This window comes from Choristoneura fumiferana, chromosome 12, assembly GCF_025370935.1.
Source record: "Choristoneura fumiferana chromosome 12, NRCan_CFum_1, whole genome shotgun sequence".
Lineage (NCBI taxonomy): Eukaryota > Metazoa > Arthropoda > Insecta > Lepidoptera > Tortricidae > Choristoneura > Choristoneura fumiferana.
This window is the reverse complement of record NC_133483.1, coordinates 18,735,571-18,756,957: the sequence shown is the minus strand read 5'-3', so window position 1 is coordinate 18,756,957 and position 21,387 is coordinate 18,735,571. Positions and strand designations below refer to the sequence as shown.

Genomic DNA, 21,387 nt, shown 5'->3' with positions numbered 1-21,387 from the left:
TACCTATGTCATAATAAATTTAAATAATTTATTGAATTAGGCGTTACTGTGCGGAGGTCCATATCAATGAACTATAGTACATTGTGCATTAGGGGGCGTAAGAAGGGGATTACTAACGAGAGTCTATTAGAAGTTTTAACTCGAGTTTGTAATCCCCTTTACGTGATACACACAATGGTTTTCATCACATTGCGAAGAAAAAAATTCAAAAAATTGTCTTATTTTGTGTCCGAACACTTCACAGCTCAGCAAAAGAAAGACGCTAAGAAAACAACTGAATAAAATAATAGCTACCCACCAATACAGGGGGCTCCTACAAAATTCGAAAAATCGAAGTTCGTATCTTACCGTCCCTCTCACTCTCGTATTAAATAATATTAGCGTCAGGAAAAAAAATGTGTGATTGTCACTTTTTTCGAGTCATCCACCATAGATAATTATATACTAAGAACCGTGTTTAGTTTAGAATTCGAATAGTCTTACGGCCAGATTATTCCAACATGCAAAAAAATATTTACTAAAAATATTGTAAAACAATTCGATATTTTAAATTATAATAGCATGGCAAATTTTTTTGGTGTAAAATTGGGTTAAAGCTAAGTTTTAAAGATGTAAATAAAACGTTGGCTGACTTGAAACCTCTTTAGTCTGAAATGACGTACCTAATAACTTTTTAAAACTAAAGTCATAACTCCCTTGGGGAGGAAAACTATACGTAAATCCATAATTCCCGCGGGAACAATTGAGGCCATTCTCCTTTAGTATACAGGCATGGAATTCACGAGCAAGTGTGATGAAAAAAATATTTCTAATCTTGCATAGACTTAGCTATCATAAGGTCGCGGGTGAGCAAAGAAATTATTTTAGTGTAATAAATTTAATTACAGTTTTCCGTTATGGTTGTAAATGATTTTATTGGAATTAAGTAAACCAGGCTAAATACGTGAATTACTGGTTAAAATTGGTAAATCAAATTAAAATTTACGGAGCCAAGATTTTTACTGTATTGGTTTAATTAGAGTACTGGAAACACCTGTCAGCACCACTTGAGAAAAGGGTTTAAAGTTTTCAATGATAGGACCTAAAATTCGTTAAAATTGCAAACATCTACTTTTGCCTTTTAATAATAGGGCCATATATCAGTAGAAGGAAGAACTGAAAAACTTGAATTTTGGCAGACATTTTCCTTGTCTGTGTTTTATTAAATTACCACAGAATAGGGAACGAAAGGTATAGATATTTTAACTTTAAAATGGCTCTATTTACGTAGGTATAATTATTTACAGACTTCTAATTTGGCATGCATAAGGTAGTTGACCTAAACTCCTAGTAATTGCATTTCAAGTGGTGTTATTCAAATAATCGTAAACTTGTGTTAAAATACATAAAATTATTAATACCAGCATTTAAACAATCAAAATCAACTGCTTCTAGTAAACCCGTAGGTAACTAACTTGTAATTGTAAACACAAGGAGGAATACGGGCAATAAGCCCTATTTGAATTCAGATAAAGCACCTGTTTTACTGCCCGCGCTGTAGTTTAGTAGGTACACTTAAATAATATTATGTTACTATGTTATGCAATATTAAGCTCCGTAAAATATCTAAGCCTTGCTACAACATGCTGTTATAAATAATAATAATAAATGGGAGCTGACTGCTAACCTTCAAAAATGAAGTGGCACAAGAAGAAGAAGAAATAGATTGATACAGAGCGTTATTTTCCGAGGTCCATATCATAAACTATACTCCTTGCTTCTTCGCTAATACACTTGCTTGTGCTAATAAAAAGAAAAGCTAAAACGGATGAAAGAATAATACTTAATTGGATAAGAATTTTAGGTAGGTACTACTTTATTTTCAAAAAAGTAAGCATACGAAATACAGGCTACTTATATTTACATGGCTTAAAAATGTTTGCTCAGTGAAGATAAAATAACAAAAATAAAATAGTAACTTCCACAAAATAGTTGCTAGAACAAATATGACATAACAAACAGAACTATTTTGAATTGCTAATAAATTAGAAACAACTACTAAAAAAAATTAATGTTAAGTGCATAAAGTCGTGTATACATATTTTTGTAACTTTGGCCGTGTCAATATCTTTGCCCTTGACTATACTACTACTAGCGGGAAACCGGTGGATACAAGTGGCGAATTGTCGTTCATTGTGGCGTTCTAAGGGGGAAGCCGTTGTCCAGCAGTGGATGTCTTCCGGCTGATGATGATGATGATGATACTACTACTAACTCTACATTTCTTTGAACAAGAAACACATACCAAATCAAAGGAGAAAAAACTAGAATCATTTTAAAATGGGCATGATATTCATGATGTAGTAATTCTCGCCAGTTAGAGGAACTTAAGGAACTCCTTAGCATTTTTAGCCATAGCGAGCTCATGAATGTAAGAAATCAAGACAACACCGTCCCTCTTGCAACGGTGTAGTTGAAAGGAGACATAGGATCGTTATCGCTATCCCACAGATACATCTCAAGTATAAGGAATTCCAGGACTGGAATGGATCGGATTGCATCAATCAAAGCCATACATCTTACCCGAGTAGTTGAATATGAGCTATGGGAAGTGCAGGGCCAAGTCTAGCATTATACGGATTATGTTTTTTTCTTTTGACAGAATGCGGGAATTGTGATAGTTACGATCCACTTTATAACTCTTCATGAGGATGCCACGCCTTATATAGCGATACACGTAAATAGTAACTAAGGTGTCAACAAGTGTAAATTATTTTTACTGTAAGTACCTAGTGCTTTGATAAAAACTAACATAAACTAGTTACAAACGGATATTGAAGATTTAGAGCAAGTTTGTTTGTGTGTGTGATTATCTATTTGTGTTTAAATCCTGTGCTTGGTAAAATCTGTACCAGTGCTCTTCAATCAGACCTTACAAATTAGTCTATTATAGTTTCCCAGGTAGTCCAGCGAAACTTGCAAATTCAGACAGTTTCTGAGCATTAAGACTTGGCCAGTTCATTCCAATCATTATTACCAATGGGATATTTCTAGGCATTCGTCCCAAGTGCTGCCCTATCGCGATCGGTACTTAAATACACGTCCTGCCAAAGAAAGCGAGTCACGATCAACTAAGTTGCGGAATGCAGACACATTTACATGCTACCGAGTGTAGACGCCGCAAAATTAGTTCTTACAATCACCAGAGACCATCGAGGGATTCCTTGGCTTAAAGCTAAGAGTTTACGATGCGTTTTTGCATATTAAAGTACCTACAGGCATAAAATTTCCTGATCACTTGTTGAGATAAAACATAAAATGATACCGGCGGAGGCTGGACGTTTCGAATGTGTTGTTATGATTATCTCTCGAATGTTTAATGTTAATATGTTTTGATACAAAATGCATTTATTATGTTTTACAGTTAAATGGGGAGCTTAGCAGAGGTAAATTAGGTTTATTGGCACGAAAATGCGACGGTAAGGATGGTGAAGTAGATTATCCTTACTAATATGTAAATTAGTTTCGACATTAGTATTGTCTCGTTTTCCTAAAAACTCTGAACATCATTACTTTCAACAATATTTCCTATAATAATTCGGAATATTATAAAATAAAATAAGAAAGTTTTTCACTATACTGAAGTAGGTAAATAACAAAGCCTGAAGTTACAGGATGTTGCGAAAAAGAAACCTATAATATAGCATCTATTGAAGAGCGGAATTTAAGTTTTTAGTGAACCAATTTAGGTTTTTTAGCGTTACTTTTGACAGGCAAGCGTCTCTATATCACAACCGGAGATAATTTCCGATGTTTTGGTACTGTTTTGTCACTTTTTTTGCCGCAATCTTATGATTGCTACAAAGTGCCACTAAAAAGTTTTGTATTTGAATTGATTGCCCTTGCTACTTGCTTGCTACTAATTAAATGCTTACTAATTAAGCTGTATATTAAGGCATCCGCATCCTAAATGCATTTGTCCATATACATACTGTGGAAGAGGCATTGAATTAGTTTGTGTTATCATTTAATGATTAATAAAATTTAATAATTAAATATCGTGGGTCCAATTTTACTCGCGCATCATTGCTGTAGTGATAAAACTACGTAATTATAGATAAAGTATTAAACGTATTTAAACGTATCTTTTTTAACCCTTCAATTTTACCAATTGGCATTGATCACTTTTTTACTTTTCGAAGAATAGGTTTTTTTAAAATAATTTTATAACGATTTAGTTAAAAAATACTTAATGATTGTGTGCATATTTGCAAAATAACGTTTGGCCTTCGTTTGACTTTTATCGTAAATAAACGCTATGTAACTAAACTGCCTAATCCTAAGGTGACAGAAGACACTAAGTACTTTTTTTAAATAATTGTGACGGGCAAAGATAAAACGCAGTTTTTAACGCCACACATGGCAACTACGGTTAGCTATAATTCCGGTAACTTATAAATAGGATAAAAAATTTCAAACCCAACTAAAACTATGAAAAAAAATAGAATAAAAAATATATATTGGTTTTTGAGACCAATGCCAATTTCCATTACTTACAAAGACCAATAAAATTTCAGGTCAAATGCTATTACATATCACTTCAGTTTTAACTATATCCTCACCAAGCCAACAAGGTTCCATTAAGTGTTTCCTATCATCTATTAACTATTTATAAAGTAATTAATAGACCTAACGCAACACAATTCAATTAAGTTTACACCTGCAATCTCCCGGTCAATATCTTCTGGTACTCCTTTCTAACGTTATAAATCTGAAAGTGTGCCTTCTTGTTTATATGTGGTTTAAACGTAGAGGATCGACTGATATTTTTCAAACTTTAATATAAGTACTCTCTGCATTCCTTCCTTACACATTATAAGGATAATACTCGTATCAAGGGTATTGTTTCCATTGTAATAATTTTTAAAACGTTATAAAAATCAATGTTTTTGAGAGAACGCCAGATTGTAGATTCAATAGCATTTGAAACAATGATTGTTTTTTTTTAACTCTATGATAAAAATGTTTAATGAAGCGTAATAATCAAATGTCTTTTTAGGGTGCCGTAGTCAAAATGACAAAAACGGAACCTTTGTTGTTTCGCCCTGTCCGTCCATTTGTACGTCACAGTGGTATTTCTGTCGTATTTTAATAGGTACGAAGTCTTTTAGGGACCACGGTCGTTTGAATTACGATCAAAATTTAGGGGTAAATAAGAGGTAAATATTTTTTCTTAATATTTATGAAAGGCCCATTTTAGTTTAAATATGTTTGATAATAATGTATCTAATAGTAAATCGTTACAATTGTTTTATAAATATTTTCATATTTGTAGTCGTTGATACATGTTTAAATTTATATTTACCATCGGCGTCCTCATAGAAATACTCAAGAATCAAGATGCGATGCAGTCCGACCTACATGCTGAGTGCAGTTCTTAAAATAGCTCTCATTAAGATATTTTAATTAAACACGTTATTAATGCTGGGTCAAGTGGATGGCTCCGACGAAGAGACTACTAGTAAATGAGATTTCCTCAACTAAAATCATTGAATGCGTTATAAATAGAAAACTGTCTTAATATTCGTTACACAAATAGGAGTTAATCTTACAAAAAAATGCCACCTCCTCGTGACTTTTTTAAACATACATCGTTCTACGGAGCCAAGAGCTCCCTGTTTTGCGATTTCGAAAGTTATTAATTTAAATTTAAAGTTCTTATTTCATTGACAAGTTTGTACTTCACACACATTCGGCAGTTATTCTTACAATTGATTTGTATTTTATAAAATACGGCAGGACTTAAGTTAAGAGGTTAAACAGTTTTTTTATAGATTTAAAATGCGATGACTCCAAAAATGTGACTAAGTATACATTACTTCACATGTTCATATAATTCCTTGATGCTATTCTGCAATCAATGATTGTGAGGTGGATGCTAATAAATCTTCAATTTCAGTCTACAAAATAGTTTTTCCAAAAAACATACACGCGATTCAGTAATAATTACGAGTAGTAAAGTTCGAACTGTACCTTGTAGTTATAATAAGCATCCTGTGCTAATATACCGTTTGTTTCGAAGTAAAATCTGCGAGTCTGTAAAGATAACGTTTAATATTGCAGTCATAACTGCACATAAGAACAGGTTTTACACGCAAGTCGAAGTGTAAACTTCAAACTTCTTTTAATGAAAGACATAAATCAAAGTAACATAATTATGATCCCGTTTTGGAACGACACCGGGTTGGTTACATTAAATACAAAGCAATCAAAATAAACTAATTCAAGGCAAAAATATCGTTATCAAACTTTGTACTGCCAAAGTTATGTATGTATTTTTGCAGTGCTGGCTGTAAATGCATCATGCAAAAGAAATTTCAAGGTTCAACGCCCCAAGATTTAGCAGTTAAAATAAAATAAAATACCAAACTGGCTGCATGGAATCAGATCGAAGTGTGTCGGAAGGATTAATAAACTTAATGGGATTTTATTGGGAGTGGAATTGGGAAGTGTATGTTATCTGTGGCAAGCTTATAATAATAAAAAATAAGTTGAGATGCAATTTTTCGGATACAGTAATGTTCCAAATTTTAATACGTTTAAATTTTTGGAGATGCCATTTAAAATTAAAAAAAAACGATAAGCTGTCAAATGACATTTGTTTTAAACACCCTTAATCAGACTATGGCCTATCTCTTCAAACAGCCAAAGTATTATATCAATGTCTATGATCCTTACGCAATCAGACGTGAAATGGACAGAGCCGTCTTCAACACAGCTGTCTCAAAATGTTTCTTAACACAAAGAAACAGTGTCGAATTCGTTTTGAACTTTTTATAACGATAATTTGAGAATGGTACAATTTTGTCTAGGTATCAAGAGGAAATTGTGATTGGTGTCTTCCTGCTTCTTTGATCTCGTTTAATCTTGCAACTGAACTATAAAATGCAGTTAAGAGATTAATTGAATAAACTTTGGGATCATTCGAATAGTTGACAAGTTGCTTAAACTTCTAAAGAAAAATGTTGACACAAATTGTTTCGACCACCTTTTGTTTGATCTTCTTTGTTTAGAATATCTTCTAAGTATTAGGCATTGCTTAGGCATTGTTGTGTAGTTTATAATTATTTATTACCTTTAAACTGACAAATCGAAGGAAGTTCATAATTCAAACCTCTTCGTTAATTTGTAGTCCGAAAAATTCTACATCAGAAAAATACAAAAAGGTATTCTTGAATCATGTGCATTTTGGTGCACACTACCAATTTAAGGTTAAACTTATGATTGGTTTTGTGGAGTCTTTTTGTATTTTTTATTTCAACTCCAAATTTGTTACTTTTACGGATCCCGTGAAACCATATCGAAAATACAAACTGAGACATGGATGCACAGAAAAACCAGAAAAAGAGGCCAGCACTGGGAATCGAACCCAGGTTCTCAGCAATCCGTGCTGCGTGCTATAACCTCTACACCACTGCTGGACAGGAATCTAGACACGAATTTTTCCTATGCATACATATCTCAGGATTCTCAGGTTGCTCATTTCTACTATACTACTTAAGCAGCAGCACAAAAATAGGAAAATGTATTGTATAAATAGGTATTCGCTTCACCCATTTACCAGTGGCATAGACGAGAGGTTACATGTAACGATAAAGAGGATTGTGGTTACTATTGCTAATCGTTCTGATAAAAAACAACCACTTTAGCCGGATATCAGTGACCTTGGCAATAAACCTCAAATTTCGTCAAATTATCTACTAGTTTTTAGTCGACCCTCGTCATTTCCTAAATCTGCGTTGCGGTTGCTCGAAAAAATGCCATTTCGGCTGAGTAAATAGCGGAACAGTAATGATAATGAAGCCATTTGTGGTTAAAACAATGTTGTACATTGTCATTACGATTACGATGGCGTATTTATGGGATTGGTGACTGTTCTGAAGGTGAAGGTCACGCGAAGGATCATACACGAACGCAAACTATACATAAGAACTAAAAAAAAATAGTAGATTAGACAGAGAGTATCAGTAGAAAAATTCTCCTCGTCTATATCATAAAGGGAATCATTATGAAAAAATTCAGCATTCCAGGTTTCAGTCAGTCAGATAGATTACATAGAATTATTTAGGGTCATTAAACGAAACGATTTAACGGATTGTCACTATTTTTTTTTTGTTAAATTGAAAATGGTCCACGCGCTGTACGCGTGAACAAGTTAACAAAACGACCATACAAATTATCTGCCCTGAAAACAAATAGGCACCAATTTGGACACAATACCAAGGGCCGACCACTCAATGAAGGAAACAATGCGATCTTCGACGAAATTATGAAAGATTCACACAACTACGTAAAGATTGCGCAGGAGAGTTTCGCACTTTAAATCTGAAGGACCATTGGGTAAGAAGGGTGTTGTCAAAAGCCGAAGATAATGGCATCTTTTTTAGCGAAGACGCTACGGTATAAGATACGGTGTTGGAAGGGATCTTGTGCAAGTTTCTATACTTGGGATTTGACCGGGTACAGTGGTTAGTGATTCTAAATGTGAAGCTAGAAGTCTCGAATTCGAATCTTGATAGTAGCAGTTGCTTGTATATGCTTGTGTGAATTCGGAGTTTATGTTTTACATACATACAGACTACACGCGGAATCAAAAATGAAATGATAAACTTTTTCGGGTGTGTTCAGTCAAACTAACCAATTGTAACTCCTGAAATATTTCGAAGAATTCAAAGTACTTAAATTTTATTTTGTCGGCATCTGGAGGACAGTATAAAAAAAACTTCTAAATCGTCCTAAATCAAATTGGGGTTAAAACTGCCATGCTTGCCACGACTTTATAACCAAAGCTTTTAATATCATACTCAAAGGTAATGTTATTAAATACGTTAGTAGGTGCAATCAAGATCACTCAATAACCTCTGTCCGTAAAATCGATGGAAGATTGTATAAACAGTATCAAGAACTTCTTTAACTAGATAAGAAAGGCGTCAATTGGTAAAAAAAGAAACATTAATTTGAACGAATGCGAATTAGACATAGGTATACTTACTCTAAGGAAAGTAGATATTTGGAAAGTGAACAAACAACAATTTTACAATTTACTACGATGACTACGTGTTTTTATGAATGGTCGGTCGGTCAGGTCAGAGCACGAGCAACAAATTAGAGAAGATCCTAAAACTACGAGCAAAGAATTCAATTTCGCCAGTTTTGATTAAGTCGTGGTATTCATTTACTGTAAATGGAGCACGCTGGAAAAAAATGAATCAACTGAGATTACACTTTTCTTTATTAATACGCGATAGTGACTTGGGTTTATTATCCATGTTTTGCTTTTGTTGAAGTGCAGTTTATTAAGTGATATGAAGATTTAATTTAAGTTGAGTAACGACCCATTCAGTCGGAAATTCGTAATCTGGTCAATGAATTTGATGGATTTCTTAAGTTAAAACAAACAAAGTTTTTCGATCAGCAAAAACTGATGCGAATTCGTTTTGGGTACGTTTGAAGACTGTGACGATCCAATCACCCTTAGTTAATTAATGCGTGTAGAATTCACACTACTTTAAAGCTTAGAGCCTTGAATAGTCATCGCATCAGCACAGATAATAAAAATGACAATCATTAGTTGTCCGTTTGACGATTTCTCATTTGGCTCATTGGACGCGTTCAGCTGTAAAATTATACTTACGGCATCGTTGTTTTTCTTTAACCTCGTCAATTTTGTCAAAACATTACGGTGCGGTACTGCTACTTGATATTTTGTCAATAAATTAGGAACGACCGAAGCTTGAATGAACGATTTACTCATTTACGCGTCCATGATGATTGAACAATTGACGATTCAACGGCAAATTCATCGGCATGTCAATTCATAACTATACATTGTAAGCTTGTAATAATTTTCATTGATAAGTAGTTCTTTCACATGATCATTAAGTAAGAACAAGGTGTAAGGTGAGTAAGGTGTGATACAAGGTATATTCAGCTGCAGAAAAAGGTGACCCCCCCTATACGATACATGTATGAACCGCACTTGGGTCACATTTCTTTGCAGTACCAATCACATAATGAGTCCGGAATACCGTTTATCGGTTGAGCAAATCAACATCTATTCAACGAAAAGATTTTTACTGGAGATTAGGGTTGTAACAGCAATCTTTTTAGCGGAGGCGGTGGTAAAGAGCTTCGTCTCCGCAGAGGCGGAGGTGAACGGAGGCGGAGGCGTAGTTGAAAGTGGAAGACTCATCACGACTTAATAGAGTAGCTAATGGAAAGGAGTTTTTTGAACTGCACGACTAATTTGTGAAACGATCTGGCTGATGACATTCACTGTTGAACGCCACAAACAATGACTGCTCGCCACTTTCTTTGGTTGCCCGCAACTCTCGCGATATCGTCAGTCCACCTAGTGGGAGGCCTGGCAAAGCTTCATCTTTCGGTTCGTGGTCGCCACTCGAGGACCTTTATCCCCAAACGTTCTGGTATTCGAGCTCTGGTAGTAGCAGTAGCTCTCACTTAAATCGATTAGCACAAACTGGGTTAATCTTATTCAGGTTTTGGCGTAGCACTGCTGTCGCGAGTTATTGATCCTGAAGTACACAAACCTAGTTTTGAACCCCTGACGCAAAAAGAGAGGTGTTATAAGTTTGACCGCTGTGTCTGTCTGTCTGTATGTGGCACCGTAGCTCTTAAACGGGTGGACCTATTTGAATGCGGTTTTTTTATTTGAAAGCAGGCTTGCTAGCGATGGTTCTTAGACATATGTTTCATCAAAATCGGTTTAGCTGTTTTTGAGATATCAAAGTTATACAGTCTTTTATAGCAAGACTGAAGATTTTGAAGTTAACTTTTTACGCTTTGCATAGTTGATTGATTGTTATGTATTGTACATAAAACAGATGACAGCGAGAACAGATGTTCAAAGGCGAACTTATCCTATAAAGAGATCTCTCTTCAATGGTTAATAGCATCGACTTGAAATTTGGTATGCAAATGTAGTTTGGGTGACAATGCAAGTAGGTACAGTCAACAAAAAGCACAGTCAGCAAAATAGCTTGTATTAAAAATATTTTTTTATGGTTAGGTTAGATATTTATTCGTGAGTGATATGAGCCCGGTTTTTAAATATATTTATTTGTAGGGAATTGAATGAAAATAATCTTATAAAGTTACAACTTCTAATTTAAGCCAAACTCAATGTACCTACCTAATCTTAGTTTTTTTTTCCAGTGTGCTCCATTTACAATGAATGAATGCCAAGACATTGAAACTAGTGAAATTGAATTCTTCGGTCGTACTGTCGTCGACCGGATAGTCCAGTCCAGTGGTTAGAGAACCCTACTACGAAGCTCGAGGTCCCGGGTTCGATTCCCGGTCGGGGCAAATATTTGTACGAAAAATATGAAAGTTTGGTCTCGAGTCTTGGGTGTTTTTATTTATTTATAACAAAAAGCAATAAAACACAATACATTAAACATTTAAAAATATGACTATGTACAAAAAATATGACTATGTACAAAAAATATATAACCTAGCCTAACCTATAAATAAAAAATCCCTCCTAGGTCACCGTCGCTGTTCATTGTGCCCAGAAGGCTGGCAGCATTCCCGCGTTGTATCGCAAGGCTAATCCTTTGCCCAAAATAGCTGCCAGCCCTCTGGTCACCTGAAACATCAATGAGGCGCACGGATATCTCTTTCGCGATATCGCGTGCGCCTGGCCCCCACGGCCCTAGGGCCTCAACACCAAACGGCGCAAAAATATAGCCCTCCCCAAGGGCTGCATATTTGCGCCGTTTGAGCTGTTCCGCTGTTGCTGCTGCGGCACCGGCCATGGAGGACGTCGCTGGGATGTGTGAAGGAGCTAGCGTGTCCACACAGGTGGCGTCCCATACAAGTGTCCTACCTTGCTTCCACGGAACGAGTGTCATACCGTCTGGCCGCTTACCATCGTCTTGTGCGATACCTGTTCAGCTCTAAAATAGCCGGCACGTTGACGGTAGTTTAATATTTATGTACCTATCTATATTATGTCTTATCTATTTACGTATCTTTATCCGTTGACTAATACCTATAACACAAGCTTTGGGACTACAGGTGTTCCGTGATAATATTAATTTAAAAAAAATATCAAAAAAGTAAAACCGACTCCATAAAGAAAAGAAAAAACAACAAAACATGGAACCGACTACAAAAACCTTAAAAATAACTTTCTTTGTACCATCAGCCAAATATGTGGTCTACAACCCTAAAGTGGATAATCGTTTGCATGTACCTACTAGCTTGAAGTCGGAGCCTCAGCACGAGCCAGCATCCTCCTTTTTTGAAGTCGGTTAAAATTAACACACAAACAGCCAATTTAATTATACATGTAACGTAGCGTCTTCAATACAAACTTATCCAACAACTCAGTCAAACCAAGGTTAAACCTGACATTAACAATTAAAACATACCTTCATCTCTAAAACAACATACTGCTCCCTCATCTCTGAAAGCTCAGTACAGCTTACAAAGTAGGAAGAATGTGGTTTACCACATTCAATAAAGACGCTTTGTGGACTATAAAAGTGTAATGGGCGAGACTGCGAACAACCGCAGTCGTGGAAAATGACAGCGGTTAGGTTGGCTTAGTTGCTTTGGAGAGTTACAGAACGCTTTGTAAAAGGGCTGGCTGGATACAAAGTAAGCTGTGTATTTATCTTTGCTATTGTATTTAAATATAACAAGGTTATTTCTAATCATATTAAAAACGGATGAAATTTTGTGGACTTAAATGAATTCCCAAAAAACTATCCTATTATCCTGTGTTCTGTGATTTTCATGTATTTTTATGTACAATAAAGAGTTATACAATACAATACTTACAATATTAAATGAGAAAGTCATAGAAACATGAAATTTGGGAAGGAATCATTAAAATAACACAACTAATATGAAAGTGAAAAATCTAATTTTTTTATGTCAGTAACCTTCTGTCATTTTGCTTAGAAGAGGGGTTCTGCTGGCACTAAATATCATATACATACAAATTTGTAAGGAACCCTGGGTGCGCGAGTCCGACTCGCACTTGGCCGGTTTTATTAGTTCAGTTAAACCACCCTTATTTACGAAACAAGTGCCACCAAAAATACTCAGAACGTGTCTTAACGCCGAACGATCCAAGCCATTTTGAATCAAACTCTCGAGTCACCACTATCATTTTAATGCAAACCAAACATATTTATAATCAATTCATCGACGTGGCGGCTGACCGCGCGCCTGCGCATTAATGGCCATCATTACTGTCAAATTAAAGGTGACTGTGAAAGCGCCATCTGTGTTCTTTCCTGTGTACTTTCCATAGGAGAAAATTTACTATCTCCGTACTTAATATGGGATCGTCTCTAATGTAGTATGAATGAAGTGCAAGTTATGAACATTGTTGTTGGGTCATAACTTATAAGTTCACTTTGACCCACTTCTAGTCGGATTGACTTGAATGAAATCTGGTATAGGTACATAATGTCAATTGGATAACAGACCAAGCACAGTCAGCAAAAATGTTTGTATTAAAGATGATTTTTTTAACAGTAACTTATAATCATTTTTTTTATCAAAGCTTCATTTTTCAGTTAATAAAGTTGCCAGTTTAATCGGACTTACGCATGCTTAGTAATAAACGTCTTAACTCAAAAATCGTGAATTTTGGCAAATCGAGTTTTAAAGTTTAAGTAATTAGCACTTCTCGTTTCCGTTGAATTATTTGGTAGGATTTAATTTTGTTTACTATATTTTTTATAATTCCTAACGTTGTATATAATGTCTACTTGCAACTTTTTTCTTATAAACAATTTGTTTTTATATATTTAATAATATTGCTAAGGTTTAAAAAAACATGCATGAATATATCACTTCATTACAAAATGTAGCAAAATGTAGCGAAATAATAAAAATAATAAATGATACAAGTCTAATACAACACCAAGTATTCAAGGATTATTTTTAATAAAACGAGGCAATCCGAATCCATCACTTCATTTTGCGTTTGATTTTTGTGCTAAAAAGAAGTAAATCCAAATATGCTTTTATTTACTTAAAAGTTATTCAAAATACTCATGTTCCTTCTTGCAATAACGATCTATCTTCAAATGGCTCACGAAAGCCAACTTCTTGCTCGCAAGTAAGTCGGAACATGACTGAAGTTAGCTGCTTTAGCACCAAATGAAATTTGCAGTTTTGTTAAAGTAAACGCACCAAGTCGTGCTATCTCTTTATAATACCCGATTTAGGCTGGTTTAAGAAAGAGAGCCGATAGTGCTCTCAGATATAAGCCGTTTAGTACAAAACTAAATTTTCGCCAATTTGAGTTAGGCCCGTTTATTACTAAGCATGCGTTATGTCTAAAAAACACTTGAGTTAACTGTGATAGAATTTGGACAGAATATAATATTTTGTCTATCACAATTAAGCGGTTTTTTTTATTCGACCGGATGGAAAACGAGCAATTGGGTCTCATGATGGTAAGAGATCACCACCGCTCATAAACATCTGCAACACCAGGGGTATTGCAGACGCGTTGCCAACCTAGAGGCCTAAGATGGGATACCTCAAGTGCCAGTAATTTCACCGGCTGTCTTACTCTCCACGCCGAAACACAACAGAGCACTGCTGCTTCACGGCAGGATTAGCGAGCAAGATGGTGGTAGCAATCCGGGCGGACCTTGCACAAGGTCCTACCACCTGCGCCTGCTGGTTTGCAAAGTATGTTATTAAATTACACCAGTCTAATATCAGGAGAAATTAAGGCTCTATCAATTTAATATCATTTTGCATTACAATTCGTTCAAATATTTCCAGTGAAGGTTTCCGTAGGAAATTTAAGCTTTTTCATGTAGAGATGATCATATTTTGAGGGTGAATAGTGAAACCTAGTCATTTGATGAGAAAAGAGAATAGTCTGTAATATTTTACGCCATATGTTTTTCTGTATTTTTTTTTTTAATTTTATTTGTGTTAATTTTGCTGTATATGTGTGTCTTCTGTGTAAGTGAATAAATGTCTTCTTTCTTTCTTTCTTTCCATATAACCTAACCAACAAAAAGTTGGAAATCCCCCGACTTTGTCATTTCAAAGTTCAATATCTCAAAAACGGCTGAACCGATTTTGATGAAACATATCTAAGAACCATTGCTAGAAACCCTGCTTTTAAATAAAAAAACCGCATTCAAATCGGTCCACCCGTTTAAGAGCTACGGTGCCACAGACAGAGACACACATAGCGGTCAAACTTATAACACCCCTCTTTTTGCGTCAGGGGTTAAAAATTCTATAGAATCTAGGGGTGATCATCATAATGTCAGCCGCAAGATTTCCACTGTTGGACATAGGCCTCCCCCCTGAACGCGAACCTGGGTTTGTAAATAAGGTTGTTTGTCAACTTTAAACTAATCAATCATCAACAAAAAACAAACGCCGAGATAATCGCTGCAACCGGCTTGCGAATCAAGCAAAAGTAGTCGTAAATAAACACTTTTGACTTCTAGCTAGTGCAGTGTGTGTTTCAAGGTTTTTGCTGCAGCAGTTAGCACGTGTAAGATTTATCGAAGACGTTTCCTGCCGTATCCCTTATTTGTAGCCACCTTTAATACAACGGGTTAGAGTGGAAGTTGTGCATTATAACGTGTGCGGCGTGATCTGAGGAGAAATGGTGTTTGAATTAAGTTTATAGGCGTGAAATCAGATGGTTTGATTAAGTGACTTCATATGCAATTATTATGAAAACTAGCTTCAGTGAGCTCCAGAATAAATATTATTCAAATAATAAACTAGCAGCTTTTTGAGCCGAAGCGTCTAGGTATATCATTGCACCTGTATTTTTAGTTTTTTAAGTATATATATTCTTAAAACTTCACTGGAACACTTATCACAAATATGGGGAGCGCGTTCCACGAGCTAAAAGCATGATAAGCATATTAAGAAATGTTTTCTAGTGCTTTTTACTTGGTTGCTTGATCAGTCTCAAAAAAAAAACTACCGCCACAAAAATAACACACCAATTCATTCCACTTAACACTCCTTAAATGTCTTCTAAAACGCGTATTTTCACTAATCATAAAATGGCTATTGATGCTTGGAGCAATGCTGCGATCGAGCTTCATAATAATGACTACTTACTTCAAAACGGGGTATTAATATACCTAGTAGGAATTTTCTTTTCTCGTACATAACCGGCCCATGACGTTGGTTTTGTACAAGGAAATAAAATATCCCTATACAAAACCTGGTTTTCGAATAGGAATTATTGTCCTCTCCCAGTGCTGGTTATGTAAGTTAGTAATGTACGAGGAACAAAGCAAATTTTATATGTCTCAATAAGGTGCCCTGTCCAGTGAAACAGAAGTCTTCCTCCCTCCACACCCTATCGTTAAATTAAGTATTTACTTAACGATTGTTTATTTGAACTAGGCGCTCTTTCACGGTAAAATTTGATAGAAAACAACATTATAACAAAAATAAACCTCCAGTTTACCCACGGCCGTTGACCGCGAGTAATCGGTCAAAACATACAATTCTATTTATCCGAATAACCGTTGGCCGGATAACAATATTTCACAATCGGTACCGCTACGATCGTTCCTTAGACATGTCACGTCCTTTTAGACTTCGTGACCTTTTCGGTCACTTTTTATGGTTCTGATTCTGACAATAAATGACACGGTATTATGAACCTTGGCACTTTACATTTAGACGGTAGTTATCTTCCATTGATAGCTGTATTTACAATTTTTTAGATATCCTAACAAGGAATAGAGAACTATTTGATATCGGCGACCGAGATTTTTGTCAAATGCGGATGCACAGTTCGACGCATTATTATTTGAAACAGTTAAATACGACGAGTGCCGCACTGTACCTACACGAAAAAAAGTGGAGTCCAATCCAATACCTAATTGGATTAAACTAAACCTCTGAGTTTTTCAAAATCCATGTGCGAAACTACGTTTGAAATTTATTACGAACTTTACCTCATAATCATGGTTGACGGCGCTGGGCAGTCGTGTATTATTATTATTTTATTTTAAGTTCATGTTTGTTTTATTTGTACCTACCTACTAACAGTACTTGTTATTATTATTTTCACTGTAACTTACCTCTATGGATTCTGTACGAAATAAATGGCTTATTTATTATTATTTACGGCGAAGGAAAACATCGTGAGAAAACCTGCGAAGATATTCAATGGTGTGTGTGAAGTTCCCAATCTGCACTGGACCTGCGTCCCTTTAATGATGAGATTCCTAAAGTATCTTTTGACAAACTAGAGGATTATTTTGCATATCCCTCCTCCTCATTGTGTCGTAATGCTCATTGCTGAGGGTCGTGACCTCGAATCATTTTCCATAAACGCTCTCCATTTGGCACGATCTTCGGCAGCGTGTGTGGCTTCGTGGAAAGTACCCATGTTGCATATACTTATTGTCAATGACAAGCGGTCGTCACATTGTTTCAAATACTGCATTCAGTAAACCTCCCCCGCCCGGTTACCAGGTCGTCAATTGTTTCCAAGAGCTTGCGCAACTGGCTTGATCCACTAAATTCCGCGGCCTAGCACAATCAGGCCACTGCAGGCCGCCCTACATTCCGAGCCTCGGTCAGGATCGTTTATCTGCATGCTACGCTTTTCCGACGTTTTGTGCTGTTGTTTAGGGAGTTTAAATGGTTTTGTTTTAAGCCTTCGTTTTTTTCACTCATAGTCAAAAATACCACAAACGTGACTTATCACGCTAAAACACACGAGTAATATTTACCTCGACGTTTCAACCACATTACAACGATAATAACGTCGAGGGTAATTATTACTCATGTGTTGTCCCGTTTGTGGTATTTTGACTATGAGTTTTAATGGCGTTAAGGCGTAGTAGCAAAAAAAATAGCTTTTCAAGAAGAGGATTATGCGTTTGAATGCCACGCCTTATTTTAAGCTTACCATGAGCTTTATCAAGATTTATTCTTAATGAAAAACTGGATAGCTCACGTCTTAAATCTACGGGTACATGTTTCGGGCAACACGCGCACTGCGAATTAGCCCGAAACATGTCGAACAAACTCGATTTAAGACGTAAGTTAATCGGTTTTTTCATTGAATATGATTCAATCTCTCTGTAGTTTCACGTTCAAAGATTTTTTTTGAGTGTCTACGAAGTTGGCAAGGTATATTATGATATGGGTTATGAGACTTATGAGAAGTTAAGTCACCGAAGTGCTGGAAAAATATACAAGTTGGAGTGGCAATAGGCGGGCCACATCGCTTGGAGAACAGATAACAGTGGGAAGAGAAAGGAGTGGCGACCGCGAACCGGAAGACGAACCGTTGGCAGGCATCCCACCAGGTGGACTGACATCGTGAGAGTTGTGGGCCGGTGGATGCAAGTGGCGAGTTGTCGTTCATTGTGGCGTTCTAAGGGGAGGCCTTTGTTCAGCAGTAGACGTCTTCCGGCTGATGATGATGAGGTTATGAGAGTCCAACTCACCGCCACATATGACGTCAGCGAGGTTCGTCTGGACGCACTGGTGTGTCACGGCTCCGTCCCGCGTGGTCGTGATCTCCCCGTACAGCTGATGGAGGGCTTCCTGGTCCGACATCAGCAGGGTACGGGGGGAGGGGCACTCGTCCTCGTGGTGGCGGGAGGATGAGCGCGAGCGAGAGCGACGCCGCCTGAAAAGGAGATGGAAATGAAGGCACGAAAAGTAACAACCAAAATGTTAATATCGCTCTAGACTCGTCAGTTTTCTTTGTTTTCCTGAAGATTCAGATGGGAAAGAAAAGGAAAACCGATCTTTTGTTTCGAGTTCCGGACGGCATTAACAAACTAGTTTAAGTGTATGAAGGTTTTACAAACATTGTAAGCATGCATGCATGCTCCTACGAAAGAAGAGTCAGATACAGAAAGGAGAAGTTATCTTCGGATATACAGTTAACGAAATAGAGTCATTTCTACTCTTTGGGTGAGCTTATAACAATCTTGCTAATCTATGAAGTTTGCCATTGCGAGTTAAATAATTTGCTACTTATGTAATTTATTTCTGTAACAGTAATTTTCTTCAGAATTGATATAATAGCCTAACCTATCTACCTACCTACCTACCTACCTAACCTACTGTATTATAAAGTGGTCTTTAAAAAATCCTAAAAACAGCACAGTTCTATATATTTTATGGCAAGACGTTGATATGACAGGGAAAAATAATAATTTGAAATTATGACACATAAAATTATGGGAAGCGAAGTAAAATAATTCGACTTCAGAGCAAACTCTTGCAATAGCGATACCACAGCAAAACGTTAAATATTTAACAGCAAAACAATGTGTAGGTAAGGTTATTTGTTGAGTTGACTGATGGATGGATGATTGTTAAGTAATTTTAGTCTCATCTTAAAAAGTCAAGTCGTCATTCTTAAATTAATTACAGAACCCATCAAACTTATTCGCAAAAAACCTCATACATACCTTGAAGCTCATCAGCAATTTCCGTCAAAACATTTTTTATGACACAATCGTTATTAAAAACGAGTTTATTTAATCGCACTTAAGTCCAATAATTACTTTCATACATCTTAATCCAAGTTCACCTCAAATTCAATGAAGCCTTGACCTGCTCACTTTTAATTTATAATTCCTATTGAAAAAATAAGAAGATTGGTTATTTTAAAGTGAACATTAAATTGCTCAGTCACGCTTTATGTGCGGAGTTCGCCTGTCACTCAAGAAGGTGTGTGCCAAATAGTTTATACCAGGGAATAAAAAATTACAAACAACAAACAAACAAGCGTTTTCGTTCGGCCTTTATTATCCGGACAGGAGTACATTGGCGTATCTAGAGTTATTTTTTCAGAGGGGGGCCTGGCCAGGATTTTTGTGTGAAGATATCAGTATAATAGAATTTTGAATCGGTAGCCCAACATCCTGGGGTGGGCACTAGACCATACTGGGGTTGGCACGGCCCCCCCGGCCCCCCGCTATATACGCCTATGAAGGAGTGGAATCCTCTGCCGGCTTCTGTGTTCCCTGATAGTTATAATCTGACCGTCCTTAAATCTAGGGTGAATGGGCATTTGTTAGTCAAGCGTGCTCCATTTTAGTCCACATCTTCGCTTACCATCAGGAGTGTTTGTGGTCAAATGCAAGCCTATTTTTGATTAAAAAAAAACTGGTGGGAAAATAACCACAAACTGGACACAACACGATGGATGGCGGCGACGTGGTAGGCCCAGCCCTTGAATCTTGTCGTCCCACTGACGCTTATATTAATTTAATATGAGAGTGATAGGGACGGTACGATACTAACTTCGAATTCCGAATGGTGACTTTTTAAAAAAACAGTACTTAATTTATTCCTATGGCTCATCTTGCTTACACGGAAGCCTAAAAAATACTAGGTACTTTATGAAAATACGCCGGATCATCATCATCATCAGCCGGAAGACGTCCACTGCTGGACAAAGGCCTCCCCCTTAGAACGCCACAATGAACGACAACTCGCCACTTGCATCCACCGGTTTCCCGCTACTCTCACGATGTCGTCATTTGTACCTATCATTACGCCAAATGACTGTAACTTAAAAAAATAGACTGGCCCTATATACGAGTAGGTACGATGAAGTGCAAAATTTGAACTTCGTATCTTGCCATCCCGTTGACGCTAAATATTATTTCATACGAGAGTGAGAGGGACGGTACGATACGAACTTCGATTTTCGAATTTTGTAGTAGCCACCCTGGTCCCGGGCCCGCGCTTAAACGTGTCGATATTGTTCGTAATATTCTTATCGTCATTATGATGGTATCAATTTGAATAGTACCAGGAAGTATGGGCTTTTTATTCTTAATATATTCACATTTTGACATGTAGTAACACCCATAAGTTTTTTTTTTTCAGCAAAACAGCTCTGTGATTTTTTGTCCTTGCATCTGTCAGCAACTCATCATCAGAATTCATTTGATGCCATTACAATTGTAGATTAAAAAACATTACTACAAATAATAATTTTGGAGAACACCTACCTTAGGTTGAATTTTTGACCAAAAGTGATTTACGATTATTAAAGTACACATTTTTAACACATGTAATTGCGTCGAAATACCGGGAGCTCATCAAAGGTGATAGCGGTCAATATCCCATTGAAAAAATCCGGCAAAACGACACCTATCATCAATACTGACTGACAAATCAGCAATAAAGTCAAAATTTAGGCATCCCAGCGGGAATCGAGATGTTACGGCACCACGTCAATGACCTCTATGCAATGAGGGCTATCGCGTATGAATTCGCCACTAGAGGCGCTAGTGTAGCGTGAGGTCTCCTAAATGTCAAATCTCATAGTTTTTGGGTGAGCTACGCGGGTTTATTTATAATTAGAATAAT

General features: G+C 36.5%; 1 protein-coding gene across 1 annotated transcript in view; it reads right to left on the bottom strand.

The window, feature by feature from the left end:
• ko (Stork-head domain-containing protein knockout) overlaps positions 1 to 21,387 on the bottom strand; it is a 269,884-nt gene that overhangs the window by 11,192 nt on the left and 237,305 nt on the right. Inside the window, exon 6 of the mRNA XM_074095645.1 lies at positions 18,495 to 18,679. Coding sequence (XP_073951746.1) covers positions 18,495 to 18,679 — 185 coding nt within the window. The remainder of the gene's footprint in view (positions 1 to 18,494; positions 18,680 to 21,387) is intronic.